Source organism: Aedes albopictus, chromosome 1, assembly GCF_035046485.1.
Source record: "Aedes albopictus strain Foshan chromosome 1, AalbF5, whole genome shotgun sequence".
In the NCBI taxonomy this organism is placed as follows: Eukaryota; Metazoa; Arthropoda; class Insecta; order Diptera; family Culicidae; genus Aedes; species Aedes albopictus.
This window is the reverse complement of record NC_085136.1, coordinates 237,282,406-237,301,394: the sequence shown is the minus strand read 5'-3', so window position 1 is coordinate 237,301,394 and position 18,989 is coordinate 237,282,406. Positions and strand designations below refer to the sequence as shown.

Here is an 18,989-nt window from a genome sequence, read left to right as displayed (position 1 = left end):
TTACCCAAACCGTAAATACATTCCCAGCTGGGAAACGCATTAGGATGGGTAATTGAGTTACAAAAATATGTAAATGTTAAATAATGGCATTGATTTTACGGTACCGTCGTGCGGGGTTACTTTTGAAATGCGGGGCTACTTTGGACACTTTCGAATATGGATTTTTTGAATTCGAAATATGGTTCAAATCTGTTTGATGTCTTTGGGACTATTACGAAGCAATAGTTTTCCCTCCATTTGGTTGAAATTATTTTTCAAACAGACCGTTTATTGCTTGGCAGGACGCGAAAATACATCGAATAAATCAATAAAATATACATAACGTATCAGAACATTTGGTCTGTAAGCATTGTTTCTACAGTTCATAAATTTCAAAGGGTTGATCAATTCATTCAAAATATATCAACGTAGCATATACAATCGAATATTTGTATCGTTATACATTATAAATGACCATTTCACCCAAATAAAGGATTGATGGTCCTTTTTTTCAGGCTATTTATATAGCAATATCACGCTGCTCATAATACCAAAGGTAGCACGGAACCATCTTCAAACGCATAAATTTATCGAAATCATGTCTGATATGGTATACTACAGTATTCGTACAAAGTAGTTTTCTAAATAAACCTGGAATTTGAAATGCAATTTTGTTTTAGATAAAAATGTCCAAAGTAGCCCCATCTGGTTCTATATGAGATGTGTCCGATTGCTGTATGAACAACTTTTTTGTTTATTGATGGATTTAGTTCAAATTTTGCATACATCCTACATACATACTCACAATTATTATGTGTAAAAATTGTGGAAATCCATTCACTACTCTGGGAGTTATAATGTCATAAAGTTGAAAAATCATGAAAAAGTGTAAAAAGAAGCCCCGCACGACGGTACAAAATTTTCTTCATCGGCCAAGGATGGACGTAAAAAGAGGTTAAAGTGTAATATAATTGGGTATAACAGTTTAATTGGTAAGCATCGGTTGGGGACAATGAGATGTATAAAGTGAATATTTTGGCTAAAATATGTACTTTAGTTTCCTAATCCGACGTGAATTCTATGGGTGCGTGAAAATTACTCTTACAGATTTTTCAGGAAACATGATCGCGCGCATCATTTCGTCTTTATTAGTCAGATGAGACCATCCACTTGCTTCTTAAATCCGGGGGTGAGAAAATCAAATTGAACCTCGTCAATTTGATTGCTCTTCATTCTCGATCCAGATCGTTCGATCGTTTCGCATGTCATAAAAGGATGCATTTCGTTTGGCGGTTTGGTTTTCTCGTTCGGCTCTAATGAAACGAGTCATCCCGCAGGAATGTCAAATATTTTTTCCTGAGTAGATCGTAAAACCCTGGAAAACGACCTCGCGGTTAATGGCTACCTGCGAACAATTTGTGTTGATGGTCCGTGGACAGCGGCTACCGTTCTCCGGCGCTGGTGAAGGTAAGAAGAGCTCTTCAAATGAGTTTCGAGAAACGCGTACCTAGCTAAATTACCGAGAAAAGTGTCTTCATTAAGCGGGGTCTTAGCGCGATTGTGTGGTAGTTGAGGTCATGCGAAGCACTTTCCGTACCGGTTGTGGAGATTAAAGTTCATCATTTATCGGTGTCAAACGGAAAGTTAGAAACCGTTTCTAGCAGTGATATATCGTTTCTTTACTTGTAAAAATTTACTTAATAGATAAATTTTGATTCCATCAACACCTTGGCATTCATTAAAACAGTTGAAACCGTGGGATGAAAAAACATTTTTACGCTTTCCTTGTTGGTTCAACGGCCGCACATGCATGTCAAAGTTTATTAACTAGAAAAAAGTGCTTTAGCTGAACTTACTCAACAGCAAAAAATAGTAATTGAGCACAAGTAAATATAAAAGCAATAAATATACCATCATAAAGATAACCTAACAAACAACAAAGCAAAACATCATAAAATTTGCGCAATATTTTACGCAAGAGTAATTAAGCAAACAAGCAATCGCATTTCCCCACTTGAGCCATCAACACCAACAGCTCATCGCACTAATTGCTGCAGTTCCTCCCATTTCGCGTCTGAAAGTGCAATAAAAAGTGAAATGCGCACCAGCAAGCTGCCAAATTGCGTCTTTGGTGGTCCTCCCCCAATTGCTGGCTGCATTCCGCTCACAAATATGGCTCTTCCCAAAAAGTTCGACACCACTCCTAAACACAATGGCTTGTTAAATCATCAAATGCAAAGAACCAAACAACCCTAAAGAAAAAAACCCAGGTTAATCCACCTAGTGGTGATAGTGCCTTTCTCGTCGAATATGTACTCAACATTTTTTCCGGCCATAAGCCGAAGTGTTCCTGAATCCTGAGAATACTCTAGAACGGTAATTTGACAAGATCGCTTAAATTTTTATCAAGATTTTGTTCTTTTACACATATTAATCGCTTACATCGATTTTGTTCACCTGCGTAATTTCAGCAATGGATCCAACCCTGATTCTGCAACACTGCCGGTAATCTTAAGTGTGGTCAGAGACTATTTTCTTGCTGCCCGTGTAACTGGTTAACGAAAATTTTTGATGATTTGATGTTTCGCATGCATGGGTTTGGTTTTGTTTTTTAATTGGTCACTTCCGACGGGACACCTGGAACCGGTTCCGGAACACAACCGGTTTAGATACGGTATGAAACTGTTTTCTTGCTTACCGTTCATCTGGTTATCGAAAAACCCCGCTCTTCCATGTGTCACATGCATGGGCTTGGTTTACTTTTTTAATTGACCACTTCCAGCGGGACAGCTGGAACCGGTTCCGGAACTTACCGTTCATCTGGTTATCGAAAAAGCCGCTCTTTGATGTGTCGCATGCCTGGGTTTGGTTCACTTTTTTAATTGGCCACTTCCGGCAGGACATCCGGAACCGGTTCCGGAATACTACTGGTTCATACATGGTCTGAAACTATTTTCCTGCTTACCGTTCATCTGGTTATCGAAAAAGCCGCTGTTTGATGCGTCGCTTGCCTGGGTTTGGTTCACTTTTTTAATTGGCCAATTCCGGCAGGACATCCGGAACCGGTTCCGGAACACTACCGGTTCAAACTAGGTTTGAAACTATGTTTCTCCTTACCGTTCTTCTGGTTATCGAAAAAGCCGCTCTTTGATGTGTCGCATGCCTGGGTTTGGATCACTTTTTTAATTGGCCACTTCCGGCAGGACATCCGGAACCGGTTCCGGAATACTACCGGTTCAAACATGGTCTGAAACTATTTTCCTGCTTACCGTTCATTTGGTTATCGAAAAAGCCGCTGTTTGATGTGTCACATGCCTGGGTTTGGTTCACTTTTTTAATTGCCCAATTCCGGCAGGACATCTGGAACCGGTTCCGGAATACTACCAGTTCAAACGAGGTTTGAAACTATTTTGCTGCTTACCGTTCATCTGGTTATCGAAAAAGCCGCTCTTTGATGTGTCGCATGCCTGGGTTTGGTTCACTTTTTTAATTGGCCACTTCCGGTAGGACATCCGGAACCGGTTCTGGAACACAATCGGTTCAAACATGGTCTGAAACTATTTTCCTGCTTACCGTTCATCTGGTTATCGAAAAAGCCGCTCTTTGATGTGTCGCATGCCTGGGTTTGGTACACATTTTTAATTGGCCACTTCCGGCAGGACATCCGGAACCGGTTCCGGAATAATACCGGTTCAAACATGGTCTGAAACTATTTTCCTGCTTACCATTCAACTGGTTATCGAAAAATCCGCTATTTGACGTGTCGCATGCATGGGTTAGGTTCACTTTCTTATTTGGCCACTTCCGGCGGGACACCCAGCGCCGGTTCCGGAACACAACCGGTTCAGATATAGTCAGAGACTATTTTCCTTCATCCCGTTCATCAGATAATCGAAAATGCCGTGGTTTGATGGGTCGCATGCATGGGTTTGTTGCATTTTCATATCTGGCCCCTTCCTGGGGTACCGGTTCGGAACACCTAAATGGCCATAACTCCGGAACGGCTGGACCGATCCGAACCATTTGCAATAGGAAACAATGGGGCCAGATTCCGCGTCGAATGAACCGTCGGTCATTAAAATCGGTTGAGGTTTACTGCCAAAAAGTGATGTGAGTTTTTTTTTGTACACATACACACATACACACATACACACACACACACAGACATCGCCTCAATTCGTCGAGCTGAGTCGATTAGTATATAAGACTTGACCCCTCCGGAGGCTCTATCAAATTTTCATTTTTGGAGTGAACATATAGCCTTTCGGTACACCTTGGTGTACGAGAAAGGCAAAAACCGAACCGAAATGAACGAGTGCGCTATAAAACGTACTTATTATAACTCCTGGTGGCAAACCAAAACGGCCAACCGACGACGGCGGCGCAATAACAGCGGAAAGCAATTTGCTGGCTGCCGAAATACACTCTCCCCGGGTCCCACTTCGTTGCAGTACATTTAGCCTCTTTCTCTTTCTCGCTCTCTCTCACACACACACGCTTTCCCACTTGAAAGTGCATTAAAATTTCAAACACATTTTATCAATAATTTTAAAACTTCATCGGCCCCGTCCTCTGGTTTCCGCAGCGCGCTATACCTACTCGGAGTGCGAGAACAGCTATTGTCGACTTTGGTGATTGTCTTTTCTTGGTTTTTGGGAATAAGGGAGAGCCGGTGTCAGTTGAACGTGTGAAGTTATGTATTTAAAAAGTAAGTGCAAGATATGGAGCACCTGTTGAAGCACGATCAACACGTTGTCTAGAGGTTTGTTTGATTCATAAAGTAAAAAACATCAATAACATAGTCAGTTTATAGATTTATTCCTGCAGAGATTCCTCTGAAAATTACTACACGGACTCGGCCAGGAATTCCTCTAGAGATTCCTCCAGGAGTTCTAGCAAATCCTCCAGGAATTCCTCCAGAAATTTTCCCTAGGGATTGCTCCAAGAATCCAGATATGCTTTTTTTCCAGGCTTCCCTTCAGGTATTCCTTTAGGAATACCTCCAAGAGTTGCTCCAGGGATTTGTATAGGGATTCTTCCAGGATTTCTTTCAGGAACACCTCCAGGAATTACGCTAGGAAGTCCTTTGGTAATTCCTCCAGGAATTTCTTCAGAAATTACTACGTCAATTTCTCCTGGAAATTCTCCTTTAGGATTCCTTTAAAAATTCTTTCTACCCGGAATTAGTCCAGGAATTATTCCAGGAGCTCTTTCTGAAATTCCTCCAAGAGTTTCTCCAGGCATTCCTGCAGGGACTCCTCCAGGAATTCCACTTAGAATTCCTCCAAAAATTATCCCAGGTATTTCTTCAGGATACCTATTTTTCCAAGGATTCCTCCAAGAATTCCTTTACAGGTTCTTCAAGGAACTCATTCAGGGACTTTTCCAGGAATAGTTCCACGAAGCTTCTCCAACAATGCCTCTAGGGATTTCTCCAGGAATTTCTCCTGGGATTCTGCCAGGAATTTGCTCAGAAGTTCCTTTAGGGATTCTTCCTGAGGTTGCTCCAGAATTTGCTTCAGGGAATCCTCCAGGAGTACCTCCAGGTATTTTTCCAAGAACTCCCTCCAGAGATTCTCCAAGAATTTCTCTCGAAATTTCTCAAAAGGTTTCTTCAGAAATTTCTCCAGAGATTCCTCTAGGGAATCCTGCTGCAATTCATTCAGGGATTCTCACAGGATTTCTCCCACGGTTTGCTCCAGGAATTAATCCAGGAACTCCTCCAGGGAGTCCTCCAGGGTTTCCTTCAAGTATTCCTGCAAGAATTCCTTTAGAAATTCCTCCACGGATTCATCTAGGAATTCCTCCAGGGATTCCTCTAGGAAGTCATCTAAGGAATCTTCCGGGAATTCCTTCAGAGATCTCTCCCAGAATTCTTCTAGAGATTCCACCAGGAATTCAATTAGAAATTCTTGCAGGGATTAACTCCAGGCATTCGTTCAGTAATTTCTGCGATTCCCAAGGATTACTCCAAAACTTCCTGTAACGATTTATCCAGGTATTCCTCCTGGTGTACGTTCAGAAATTCCTCCAACAATGTCTCCAGGAAATCCGCCGGGAATTTGTCCAGAAGTTGTCCAGAGGTTCCTCCAGAAATTACTTCAGGGAATCCTTCAGGAATTCCGCCAAGGATTTTTTCAAGAATTCGCCCAGAGATTCTCCAAGAATTTCTCCAGAAATTTCTCTAAGGATTCCTCCAGGAATTTCTCAAAAGGTTTCGCCTGAAATTTCTCCAGGGATTTCTCTTGGAATTTCTGCAGGAATTTCTTTAGGGTTTTTCTTTTGAAAACCCTCCACACGGATTTAGAGTGTGCGGTAGTTCGGCAGCAGCAAAGTTTCGCGCGCTCGCTTTGATAGATTTTTGCGTTTTTTTTTTTCTCTTCTCTCTGCGGGGCTCCGACGACGGGACGAGTGTGCGCGCGCCGTGGTTCGAGTCGGTTCCGAATTTTTCGCTTCCCTTCGGCGCTAGTTTCCAATACACTTTTAGTTGATAATAGATGTTTTCTTTCATTTTTTACATTTACACAAAAGAGTGCAAAATGTTACTTCGGGTTCGCCGGTCGAGAAAAAATCCGGGCGCCGACAAGTGAGTCGCGTTCAGTGTATTTCTGTGTGGAATAGACTAAAGGTTTCTGCTCCCTAGTGGAGTGGAGACGCGCGATAGAATTTTCTTTTTGGCTAGTTCTTACGTCGAAAAGTGGTCGGTTGTTAACGGCGGTTTGTGTATATTGATCCATTGTCAAATCATATCACCAACCATAGGTGACTCCCGGACTGACAATGTACCTTACCCTACTAACAAAAATTCCTTCCTGAGACAAACGTGGAGATGCAGCGATTCGCGGTCTTTTTAACAACGTTTGTCTTACTAACATTCCCTTCCATCCTCGATGACCGTAAGGACGTGGCCGGCGCCGTTATTGACCTTATTAAAGTTGAGAGCTCTCGACCTGTGTACATTGAGAATAGTAAGCTAGTCCCAAGCCCTATTCATTGGTTCCTTGTGCAATTTCGATTGCTCTGGTCAATCACGGAGTAGCAACTACGAATTGTGCGGTCATCTATGCTCATGCTCATGCTCATGCTCAAACCCTCCACACGGATTTATCCAGGAATCCCTCCAGGGATTTCTTTAGGAATTTATCTAGGGATTGCTCCGGGAATTCTTTCAGAGGTCCTCCCAGAACTTCCTAAAGATTCCATCGCCCAACCCCCCTCCTTTGGCAACGCCAATGGAAGTCGATAGGAATCTGACCTGGGTGCAGGTCAAAGCTAAAGCGAGCAGCCTCCCAGGATGGAGATCTTTTACGTTGACCATATGCACCCCCAAAGGTGCTTAGGACACATCAGTGAGTTTCAGGGGTTATAGGATGTTTCAGGATGCTTTTAGGGCCATTTCTGGGGCGTTTCAAGGGGTTCCTAAGACATTAGGAAGGATTCAGAAGCGTTTTAGGTTTTTTTGGGGTTTCAGAGGTTCTATGATGTCTCAGGGGGACTTTTAGGGGTGCGACCGTTAGTTGAATTCGCTTGAATGAAACTTAAAAAGCGGTGGCTTTTGCGCCACTCTCGCGAACGAGAGACCACCGGTTCATTCCAAAGTTTGCCTGACTAACGACTCTTCACTCTTCACTCAAGGGCTTTCTCAAAACGGCCGCTGACTCGATTAATTCCCCTGTTTCCAGGGGTTACATGGTATTTAAAGAAGGGTTCAGAGGCGCTTAAGGAGGTTTCAAGGGCTTCTGTGGGTTTCAGGATGTTTCAGCAGGGCTTACAGAGGCTTCAAATACGTTTCAGGACATTTCAAGGGGTGACACGACAATTCAGGCTGTTTTAGAGGCGTTTTAAGGGGTTTCAGGATATTCAAGGCTGTTTCAGGTGGACTGAAACGGAAGTTTCAAGGAGTTACCAGACGTTTTAGGGATATTTCAGATCTGTTACAGAAGATTTTAGAGGGCTTCAAGGGGTTTTAGAGTGTTTCAGATGGGCTTTTAGAGGTTTTTCAAGACGTTCAGGTCGTTTCACGGAGTTATATGATGTTTCAGGGAGAAGAAGCGATAGCGATTCAGGAGGCGATGAAGAACCCACAGACGAATCAACGGCGGGCCCAATATGTTGCTTCAGGCTCCAGCTCAGGTACAAGTTCTAAGAAGAAAATAGCTCGTACATCACGATATTGGATATTTTCTCATATTTGCTTTTTTTGTGTTTGAATAACAATTATTCTTTAAAAAACTCGGCTCTGTTTCCAAAACTCTATAACGTTTCTGAAACCTGCCAAAGTCTTCTGAAACTTCCTGAAATGCCACTTCAATTTTTTCACATCTACCGTGACTTGATTTTTTAAGCGATTTTTTTAATAACGCGGTTTTTTACTACGTTTTGTTTTTTTTTTTTTTTTTTTATCAGCGCGGTTCACTTACGCGAACTGCGTTAAAAAAATCACTGTAGGTACCAACACCATTTTAGAAGGCATATGATAATAGGGCATGACACGGTTCTTCCGGGCTTCATGAGATCGGAACAGCAATCCCATTTCCTTACAACTCGCCTTTCCAGTTTTCGTTCAGCCGTCTCACAATCTACCAACATCCCCTAAAAATCCCTTGTCCCATCCTTTCTCCGCGTACGATGTTATCTTTCAGCGTATACTGGAAGCGTAGAGAAACTGTCCCTGATGCACCGTATCGCGCAGCAGAAGCCAACCAGCAGAAAATCGTCTTCCCGAAAAGAAAAGAAAGACCTAAAACGATCTTCCAACGATGCACCAAAAGGAACCACCACGGTTTACAGTTTGCCCTTGTGTTTAACGGCTCCGGTTTGAACAAATTGAAATTGTGTTTTCAAATTAAGCGAGCAATTATTATTCATGATGACTGAAAATTATTTTCCGCTGCCGATCCCGGGTGAAATCGTACCTATATGTGTAAAGAGAAAAAGACAAACGGGCAATAATGGAAGATCTCTGGAACGGGGACGGAGCTCTGGTTCGGCATGGGCCCAGCCCAGCCGGACCGGGTGTGATTTTAACTGGTGTTAACGAGAGTAGCGTTTCGAGAAGCCATCACTGACTGCGGCGGCGTCGTCGTTGACGACCGCAGCCGTGCAGCCGGGCTTTTAGCTGGAGGTGTGAATGACGGTTTATGAAGTGCAACGACGAGTGCATTCGGATTGGTTTCGGGGCTATTTTGGGTGAATCATTGGCTGCTTTTATGCATTATACATGTCTGTTAATAGATTTGTTTTTTAATAAATTTATTGAAGAATGTGATGTACATACAATCATATATTTGCATTATATTACAATCAGGAAAACACAAATTCAACAATAGTACTCCATGTCACTCGGGTTGTGACTACGGCTGTACATCTCGGTCACGTCCAATGTTCGCCTGATCACGCTTCACCTGGGCCACCCATCCTGTTTTCTGCGCTCCACGCCTTCAGTACTAACCGGATCACTAGCGAACACCAACTTTGCCGGGTTGTTGTCGTGCATCCTTGGTACATGTTCTACCCATCGTATCCCTCCAGCTTTTTGGCCACCTTCTGGCTGGGTGCTGAGTTCGCCGTAGAGCGCAGCTCGTGGTTCATCCCTCACCGCCACACATCGTTCTCCTGCACACCACTAAAGATCGTCGATCCTTAGCATGCGTCGCTCGAAAGCTCTGAGTGCTTGCAGATCCTTTCCGAGTAGGATCCATGTCTCGTGTCCGTAGAGGACCAGGGGTTTATAAGCATTATGGACATGGCGCGTTTCGTATGGGGATGATCTTCTTTTGATCGCAATTTCTCTTGGAGCCCGTCGTAGACAGGCACTATTCCCACTGATGACGTGTCTACGTATTTCATGACTCTCATTGCAATGCGTTGAGGTCAGCCGTCAGTAAGGATCCGTGTAAGTACACAGCAAATAATTTTGTAATATCCAGGCGCGTAATTTCTGGTGATGTATTCATTTTCGAACGTTATTTCACTCTATTACAACGTTTTCCAACAATTATCACACTCACCATGCACACCCTGGTTGGCACCGGAAAGTATCAACAAACCCATTCCAGCAGAAACCTAGAAGCAGTATCATATTTATCACTTTCCTTCTAACTCGGTGAAATAGCCGAGAGGTAAGGGATATACCTCACAATCTACGAATCAGTGTACGAATCCATGCCAATATTTTACTTATACATCATTCATCTATAGATCCGGTTCCAGCGATTGCTATACCCACTCTCAAGCTGCGGCAGCTAATTTGTTGCATGAAAATGATGTAATTGTTTACATCACTTTTATGACGCGACTGATGTGCAGCGAAAATGATGTGATATCACAAGATTTTTTTTGCTGTGTAGTGTAGTAGCCCTGTAGCTGCCGGCTTTTTGTTTTGTTTAAGCAATGCAATGTGAGGATACGCTGCTCAACAGACACATAAACGGGAGGCCCGGGAAGTGTAGAGTTGGGGACCACCGTCTACTGACAAATGAGGAGGTAGGGCAAAGCATTGCTTCAGAGAGAGTATTGCACATCGAACTCTCAACATTAGCATGCGTAGTCAAGTCATGCAGCAACGACGATCGATAATACACTTTTTGGGAGGTCCACCAAGATAGCGTGCTGGTATTTTGTCAACTCGGAAGACTCGGAAGACGGGCAGGACTACCACAATGTCCAGACCCAACTATTCTGCAGGCATCAAGAACTGATACTTGCGTGCAACGCGATCTGATCTGCTCATGGCTCAGGCCTTATCAGCTAACACCAGAAGGAGTTGCTGACAGTGGGGCCTCCACCTATACCGGTCCTTGCCTGGGACCCCTTTCCAACCGCGGGCCCGGATCCAACCCAGTAGACCGTCGCCACGAGAGCAACGTTACCCAGATGTTCTCCCCGCGGCCACTTAATCGCTGTAAGGGTCGATTTCGACCGCAGGGCACCGGTATGACCTACGTAGCTACCACTCCGAACTCTTGGACCACCTCTTGTATAGCGTCCGACCTAGCTATTCTCCAAGTCCGTGCGCCACCTCATTTGTAGTTCTAAGACAATGTGGTTGATAGTAGTTGAAACGACATTCCAGTCAAACTCATCCCTGCACATCCTGCGCATACTTTTAGGCGTTTTCTTTCGATTTATTAAACTTTAATATTTTGCTCCAAAAGCTGGAATATTATGGGATTCAGGGCGTGTCTAATGACGTAATAAGAAGTTATTTGACAAACCGACTACAATACGTAGCTATTGAAGGGTCTCGAAGCTCGCTAAAGCCATTGAATGTCGGAGTTCCCCAGGGAAGTAATATAGGGCCTCTACTATTTCTTATTTACATAAATGATCTAGGAGATTTACAACTTGAAGGCATACCAAGGTTATTCGCTGATGATACAGCCATTTTCTATCCCAATAATAATATATCTTCGATTATTATGAGCATGAATAATGATTTACACATTCTAAAAAGGTATTTTGATTCCAATCCGTTGTCTTTGAATTTATCGAAAACAAAATACATGATTTTTAACTCCCCACGCAAAAAAGTTCCCTCACATTCAAATCCGTATATTGGACAGACAACTATTGAAAAAGAACTAACTTTTAAATATCTTGGCTTAGTGTTAGATGATAATCTTTCTTGGGGTAGTCATTTAAAACATATTCAAAGAAAAATCTCATCCCTTTATGGTTTGATGTACCGTGTTCGACCTTTTGCCCCTCGCAATGCACTTCTTAAGTTTTATTTTGGTTGCATTCATTCCCATCTACAATACCTTGTGATCGTCTGGGGCCATGCCAGCAAATCCAAGCTTAAAAACCCTTATTAATCCACCTAGCAGTGAAGGTGCCTTTCTCGTGCTTTAAAATATCCTTTCAACAAAACTCGACCGACATGTTGAAGACATTGACATAAATACAAAATGAAAACTGCTTGCTAAATCTACACAATATGGATACATTTTATATTAGCATAACATCCAATATTCAGAAAATATAAGACAACATCCAAAACTCAAACCAAACAAGTGTCATGAAGCCGCAAAATTTTGAAACGTCATTTTAGATTTTCCGGTCATCATTTTATGACTCCGGATATCTACCCCAACTAAACTAACCGCCATCTTGAACATTGAGACACCATCTTGGATGTTCAGGTATTCATTTTTGGACTCTGCACCCAAAATTACATAAAATAGTCGCCGTATTGCATTTTGGCATGTCGTTTATGATTTTCTGGTTACCAGTTTTGGACGAAGACCGGCATTCTTCCCATTCAAACTATAGTCATTAGACTGGGTCAACAAAGTCGATTTTTTGGAACAATGCTTTTTCGATTCCTTTTAGCGTCCAAAACAACTGTGCAGAATTTGGGAGCGATTGGTTGCGTCCCCGTATTCCGCTTTGCGATTGAAGTTTGTATGGAATTTAGTATGGGAAAACGTGCTTTTTTGCATTTTTCTCATAAATTCAAATTTTTCGTCTAAAACTATCTAACTAATGACGTTGAAGCATAGGCTAGGATATGCCGAAAAACTTTGCCGAAGACCGCAAAGTGATCCGACACTTGTGAAAAAAGTTATAACGCACAGATTGCCTGGTGGTGCTTATCATTTAACATGTAAAGGAATAACATCAATAATAAAATCTCAGTTTTTGACCTAAGTTACCAAGCGAATAACTTTTTCCACAAGCGTCGGATCACTTTGCGGTCTTTGGCAAAGTTTTTTGGTATATGCTAGGCTATACTTTAACGTCATTAGTTAAACGGTATTAGACAAAAGAATTCAACTTATGAGTAAAATGCAAAAAAGTACGTTTTCCCATACTAACTTCCATACAAATTTCAATCACAATGCGGAATACGGGGACGCATCCAATCGCTCCCAAATTTTGCACAGTTGTTTTGGACGCAAAAAGGAGTCAAAAAAGCTTTGTTCCGGGTTGATGCGGTCAAATTTAAAGTTTCTCCATACAACGTTGACCCACTCTAATAGTCATATTGCAGACCTTGTGAAACAGCGCACAGCTTGGGTTTTCTGATTACAAATTTTTAATTCTGAACATATTTTCATACAAAATATGCCCATAATGCAAGAATTAAAAATCCTATAAAATAGGCACTAACTGGGCCATTATCTTGGACTTTGGACCGCTATCTTGGATACTCTGGTGGACTCCGAACATATTTCCCATACCAAATACACTTATTTTACTTAGTTTTAGAGCTCAACATTCCTTAAAACAGCCACCATCTTCCGTTGACGCGATCAAATTCTTATTTTTCCATTCAACGTTGACCCATCCTGCTATAAATTTACACCTTAGGAATCTGAAATGGTACGATTTGATGAGATCGCTTTAGTTTTGTCTATATTTTGTTCTCATATATGAGAACACTGTTGTTCATACCTAATGTTTATCAGGCCATTAAACAAAGCCACGATTTAATTTTTCACATGAACGTTGGTTCTGCGACACACCACAGCTAGTCTCTAATGTGATCTAAGGCTGTTTTCTTGCTAACCGTTCATTCGATTATCAAAAAATCTGCGATCTGATGTGTCGTATGTATGGGTTTGGTTCATTTTTATATTTGTTAATATACGGTGGGATAGCCGGATCTGATTCCCTGAGTCATGGACCATGACACTACCAGTTGTCCCAATTATGATCTGAGAATATTTCATTGCTATTTATTCAGCTTTACCTAATCACCGCGATTTGATATATCGCATGAATGGGTTTGCTTCACTTTTACTTCTAACCACTTTCGAAGCCACAGCTGAACCCGCAACACTACCGGGAATCTAATGTGGTCTGACCCTATTTTTCCATCAGGTTGTCGATAAGTCGTGATCAGTCTTGTTAGAGATCACAGTCTTTTGAACCTTTTCGTCGATATTCGGCCTCCTTTGTCTCCGACATTCGCAACACAAGCAATCAAACTACTGTTCGACACAAAAATGTCAAACGAATGCACTTTACCACGATAGCGGCTTCGGGAGACGGTTCGGCTTTTGTTATTCCTGTCTTCTTTCATAATAAGAGCTATGTTGCCCATCTGTGTGTCGTATTCAGTGCAACATGCAATAATAAACTAATATTAACATTCATAATCGGAATTGGCTGAAAATCTATGCGTAAAGCTAGAATTAGACACATGTCATCGTGTCAGATGACATTGATTTGATCCTTTCTTATGTTTGTTGATCTTCGTTCTACTGCTCGTGTTGTGTGTAGGTAAGAGGTAACGATAGCGCACGAATGTAACAAAGCCGACTGACACCCGAATGCGGCAACGAAATAAAGGTAGTAAAAAGTGTCGAAAGTTTACAAGACTGGTCGTGATTTGATGTATCGCATCCATGGGATTGGTTTAATTTTACATTTTACTACCTGGATCTGATTCCGGGTAACTACCGGCTGAACCAAATATGGTCTAACATTATTGTCTTGTTAACTGCTCATCGGTTAACCAAAAACGCTGCAAATTGAAGGTGTCACATGCAGGGTTTGACAATTTCGACGGGACTCTCGGAACCAATTCCGGAACACTACCAGTTGTCTTTAGTATGACGTAAGGCTATTTTCTAGCTAACTGTTCATCAGGCTATCGCAAAAGCCACGATTTGATGTGTCACATGCCTGGATTTGGTTTACTTTTACATTTGGCCTCTTCCGGCCACTCAAAACCGATTCCGAAACACTTGCTGGCCACTCATTAGGTAATCTAAAAAGCCGCTATTTGATGTGACGCATGTACGGGTTTGTTTCTCTTTCAGATTTAACCACTCCGGCGGGAACCCCGGAACGGGTTCCGGAACACTACTGGTTCAGATATGGTCTGAGATGGTTTTCCCGCTCATTGTCCATCAGGTCATCGAAAATGCCGTGGTTTGATGTGTCGCATGCATGGGTTTGGTTCAATTGTATTATTGACCACTTCCAGGGGAACGCCTAGAACCGGTTCCGGAATACTACCGGTTCAGATATGGTCTGAGATGAGTTTCCTGCTCATTGTCCATCAGGTCATCTAAAATGCCGTGATTTGATGTGCCGCATGCATGGGTTTGGTTCAATTGTATATTTGGCCACTTCCAGCGTTTCGAGTTACGAGAAACTCCGCAGACCCAGAAAGAGGCCCTAGCAATGGTCTGGGGAATCGAAAGATTTTCTATGTATCTCATGAGCATACACTTCATCGTGAGAACAGATGCCGAGTCTAACGAGTTTATCTTCGGCGGACTGCACAGGATCGGAAAAAGAGCCGTCACCCGAGCCGAGTCATGGGCATTACGGCTACAGCCGTACAATTTTGAAGTATGCAGTATTCCAGGGGAAACTAACGTAGCGGATGCGTTGTCGAGATTGGTCAAACAGTCCCAAGCAACTGAGTCTTTCGATGATAAAGCAGACGAGAAACATTTGCTGTACTACATCGACACGGGTGCAATGGAGATCTGTTGGAACGAGATAGAGCTCTTCTCGGAAGACGATCAGGAATTGACGAGAGTCAGGAGTGCAATTGAAGCAGATCAATGGGAAACTGGATTAAGAAAGTATGAATCTGAGGCAAAAGAATTAACAGTCATGGGAAGCATGGTATTCAAAGGTGATAAAGTTGTTCTTCCTGAAGCCTTGAGGACTAAGGCCATTAAGTCCGCGCATCAGGGCCACATGGGAATTGGATCGACCAAGAGAATCCTACGGCAGCATTTCTGGTGGCCAGGCATAAGTACAGCTGCGGAGGCGTACATCAAAAACTGCGAAACCTGCCTATTGCTTTCAAAAAAGAATCCACCGCTTCCTTTGACCAGTAGAGTACTCCCGAACGGTCCATGGGAGGTACTACAAATTGATTTTTTTACTGATAACCAGTTTGGATTCGGAGAATTTCTTGTGGTAGTAGACACCTACTCCCGTTATTTGCACGTCTTGGAAATGCGCCACATAGATGCTGACTCCACCATCGACGCCCTCAACAAAATATTCGCTGTTTGGGGCTACCCGCTAGTTCTACAAAGCGACAACGGTCCTCCTTTCCAGAGCGACAGATTCGTGGAGACCTGGGAGAATAGGGGCGTGAAGATTCGAAAGTCCATCCCCCTAAGCCCGCAATCGAATGGCGCTGTTGAGCGCCAGAACGAAGGAATTAAGAAAGCGCTGGCAGCCTCAAGATTAGATAATACCAACTGGAAAATTGCTCTGAACAACTATGTCCATATGCACAACAAAATTCGCCCCCTCACAAGACTCGGAGTAACCCCATTCGAGCTACTCGTGGGCTGGAAACATAGGGGTACTTTTCCTGCCCTGTGGAAAACCGATAACCATAATATAGTCGACCGTGACGATATTAGGGAGAAAGATGCATTTTCAAAGCTCGACAGTAAGAAACATGCGGATTTTCGGAGGGGAGCAAAGTTTTCCGATCTCACAGTTGGTGACAAGGTGGTCCTGGCACATATGAAACGGAGCAAATCAGATCCTACTTTTGGATCAGAAAAGTTTACGGTCATAGCTCGAGATGGGGCCAAATTAGTCGTTCAAAGCGACCGCGGCGTCATATATTCTCGAAATGTAGCAGACGCCAAAAGGGCAATCGATAACTGCGATATCTCTGAAGAACAAAGCTCACGAAACCAAAATGTAATGGAGAGAAACGAAACTCATGTACCTGGTAAGTTTGCTTTTATTTATTAATTTTCTAAGAATATCACATTAATGTACTATGAACTCATCTAGATGAACTGTACCCAGATCGAGTGAACATCCGTGACGGATTACAAGAGCAGACCGAACATAGCGAAACCAGCTGTTCTAATAATGGTAAGATATAGTTTTAAATGCCTCATTTTCATGTATTTTCTCATGATATTGCTTTCTTTTGTGCGCAGCGAAATCCTCTTCCAAACAAGGAATACAGAAACGGCTCGAAAATGAGAACTCCACTAGACAGCACCCCAGACGAGAGAGAAGAATTCCGACAAAGCTAAAAGATATGGTTTTGTTCAACATATATGAATAAAGAGTAGAGGTGGGATGAATTGTAGGGATTGGATCAGTATGAACATAATAATAATAATAATAATAATAATAAAAATAATGAACAGTGAAACATGAACTTATAACTTGGTTTTATTGAATGAAATTAAAATTATATTAGAGCCCAATAAAGTACCCAATCGTTTAAAACTAATCGATTTAGAATCAATTTGCATGAAGCGTGCCAGAGAAAGAAAACTCTTCGTTTAGAAATCCCAATTTCTTCCATAATTTGCTCGTTTATCATAATGATTTACCAGCGCTGCGCTGATTGGTCAAAGATGTAGGGGAAATATTGAAGGGGAAAAGACACCATCGGTGCACCGCAGCTCGTATAAATAGAACTACCCATGCCATGGTACGGGCACTTTTTCGGCGGACGCGATACGAGACACATCTCTGGCAGCAGCAGCAGCAGCAACGAATTGGGAAGCAGCTCCGACAATAAGACGAAACCCTCTCGCTCGTCGGCAACGATTGGAGAGCAACAGTCACCGGTGGAGAGTCCGGTTGACTGGTTTGCACAGCGGCATCTGACTGTAAGACGACAGCGACTGGCATCGCTCTCGCCAGTCGGCAACGATCCGGCTGTTAGACGGAAGCGAGTGGCATCGCTTTCGCTTGTCGGCAACGATCTACACAAGAGAATTGCACCGGCCGAAGGCTCGGTTGGTGATTCCACGCAGCGGCATCCGACTGTAAGACGACAGCGACTGGCATCGCTCTCGCCAGTTGGCAACGATCCGGCTGTTAGACGGAAGCGAGTGGCATCGCTTTCGCTTGTCGGCAACGATCCACCCAAGAGACATACGAACCACACTAGGGAATTCCACCGGCCGAAGACTCGGTTGGTGATTCCACGCAGCGGCACCCGACTGTAAGACGACAGCGACTGGCATCGCTCTCGCCCGTTGGCAACGATCCGGCTGTTAGACGGAAGCGAGTGGCATCGCTTTCGCTTGTCGGCAACGATCCACCCAAGAGAATTACGAACCACACTAGGGAATTCCACCGGCCGAAGACTCGGTTGGTGATTCCACGCAGCGGCACCCGACTGTAAGACGACAGCGACTGGCATCGCTCTCGCCCGTTGGCAACGATCCGGCTGTTAGACGGAAGCGAGTTACTTCGTTTTCGCTGGTCGGCAACGATCCCAGTATGGCGGATTTACCGGGGTACGAAAACTTGGCCGGTCGCGACACCTGTTAATGCTGTAGATCTGGATACTTTTGCTGTTTCGTCGGACATGATTATCGCAGCTTCAAAAAAGTTAAAAAACTCGTACTCTCCTGGACCGGATGGTGTACCTGCCGTAATATTTCGTCGTTGCGCTGTTTCTTTGACTTTACCGTTGGCTCTTATTTTCAACAAATCTTTCGAGCAAAGGAAATTCCCCGCAGTGTGGAAGCAATCGTTTATGTTCCCCGTACATAAAAAAGGAGATAAGAGAGACGTTAGAAACTATTGGCTTTCAAGGGCAAAACAAAACATACTGTTACCCATCTTTGTTTCGGTAGGGCAACTACCGAACTGATGATGTTTACCTTTTTTTACATACCTATCAACATAATCTGTTGGGGGAATTATTTTATTTTTCCTACTTACAACCCACATCCGACAATTTTTTTAAGTGGGAATGGTAGAACTTTCAATTCCCTCGATCTCACGTACATTAGTTTTGCATTTTGTTCCACCATTTCCGTGAAAAATGAGATCCGGCTTGTGCAAGTGAGGAGTTGAGGTTAGAATTGTAGGATATTTTAGGTTAGATTTGCTATCCACTTCGCCTGAACGATTTTCCGACCCAGAAATATCGTACTTCTGATTAGTTTTCACTGCCGTAAAAAATATTGTTATGCTCAGAATAAACAGTTATACCTTCGGATCACACTCATTTACTCGTAAATCTCAATCTGACTGTAAAAATAATGAATTTCTTTCCAATGTTTTGAAACCCCGAACGAATTTGACATTGC

At 43.0% G+C, this 18,989-nt stretch overlaps 1 protein-coding gene across 1 annotated transcript; it reads left to right on the top strand.

The window, feature by feature from the left end:
* Positions 1 to 1,376: 1,376 nt before the first annotated feature.
* Positions 1,377 to 17,109, top strand: LOC134291333 (uncharacterized protein K02A2.6-like). The gene is made up of 4 exons (XM_062858956.1): positions 1,377 to 1,446; positions 15,182 to 16,648; positions 16,714 to 16,797; positions 16,866 to 17,109. Exons 1-4 carry the CDS (start codon positions 1,377 to 1,379, stop codon positions 16,994 to 16,996), a joined length of 1,752 nt encoding a protein of 583 aa, XP_062714940.1. The 3' UTR covers positions 16,997 to 17,109.
* Positions 17,110 to 18,989: the final 1,880 nt, after the last annotated feature.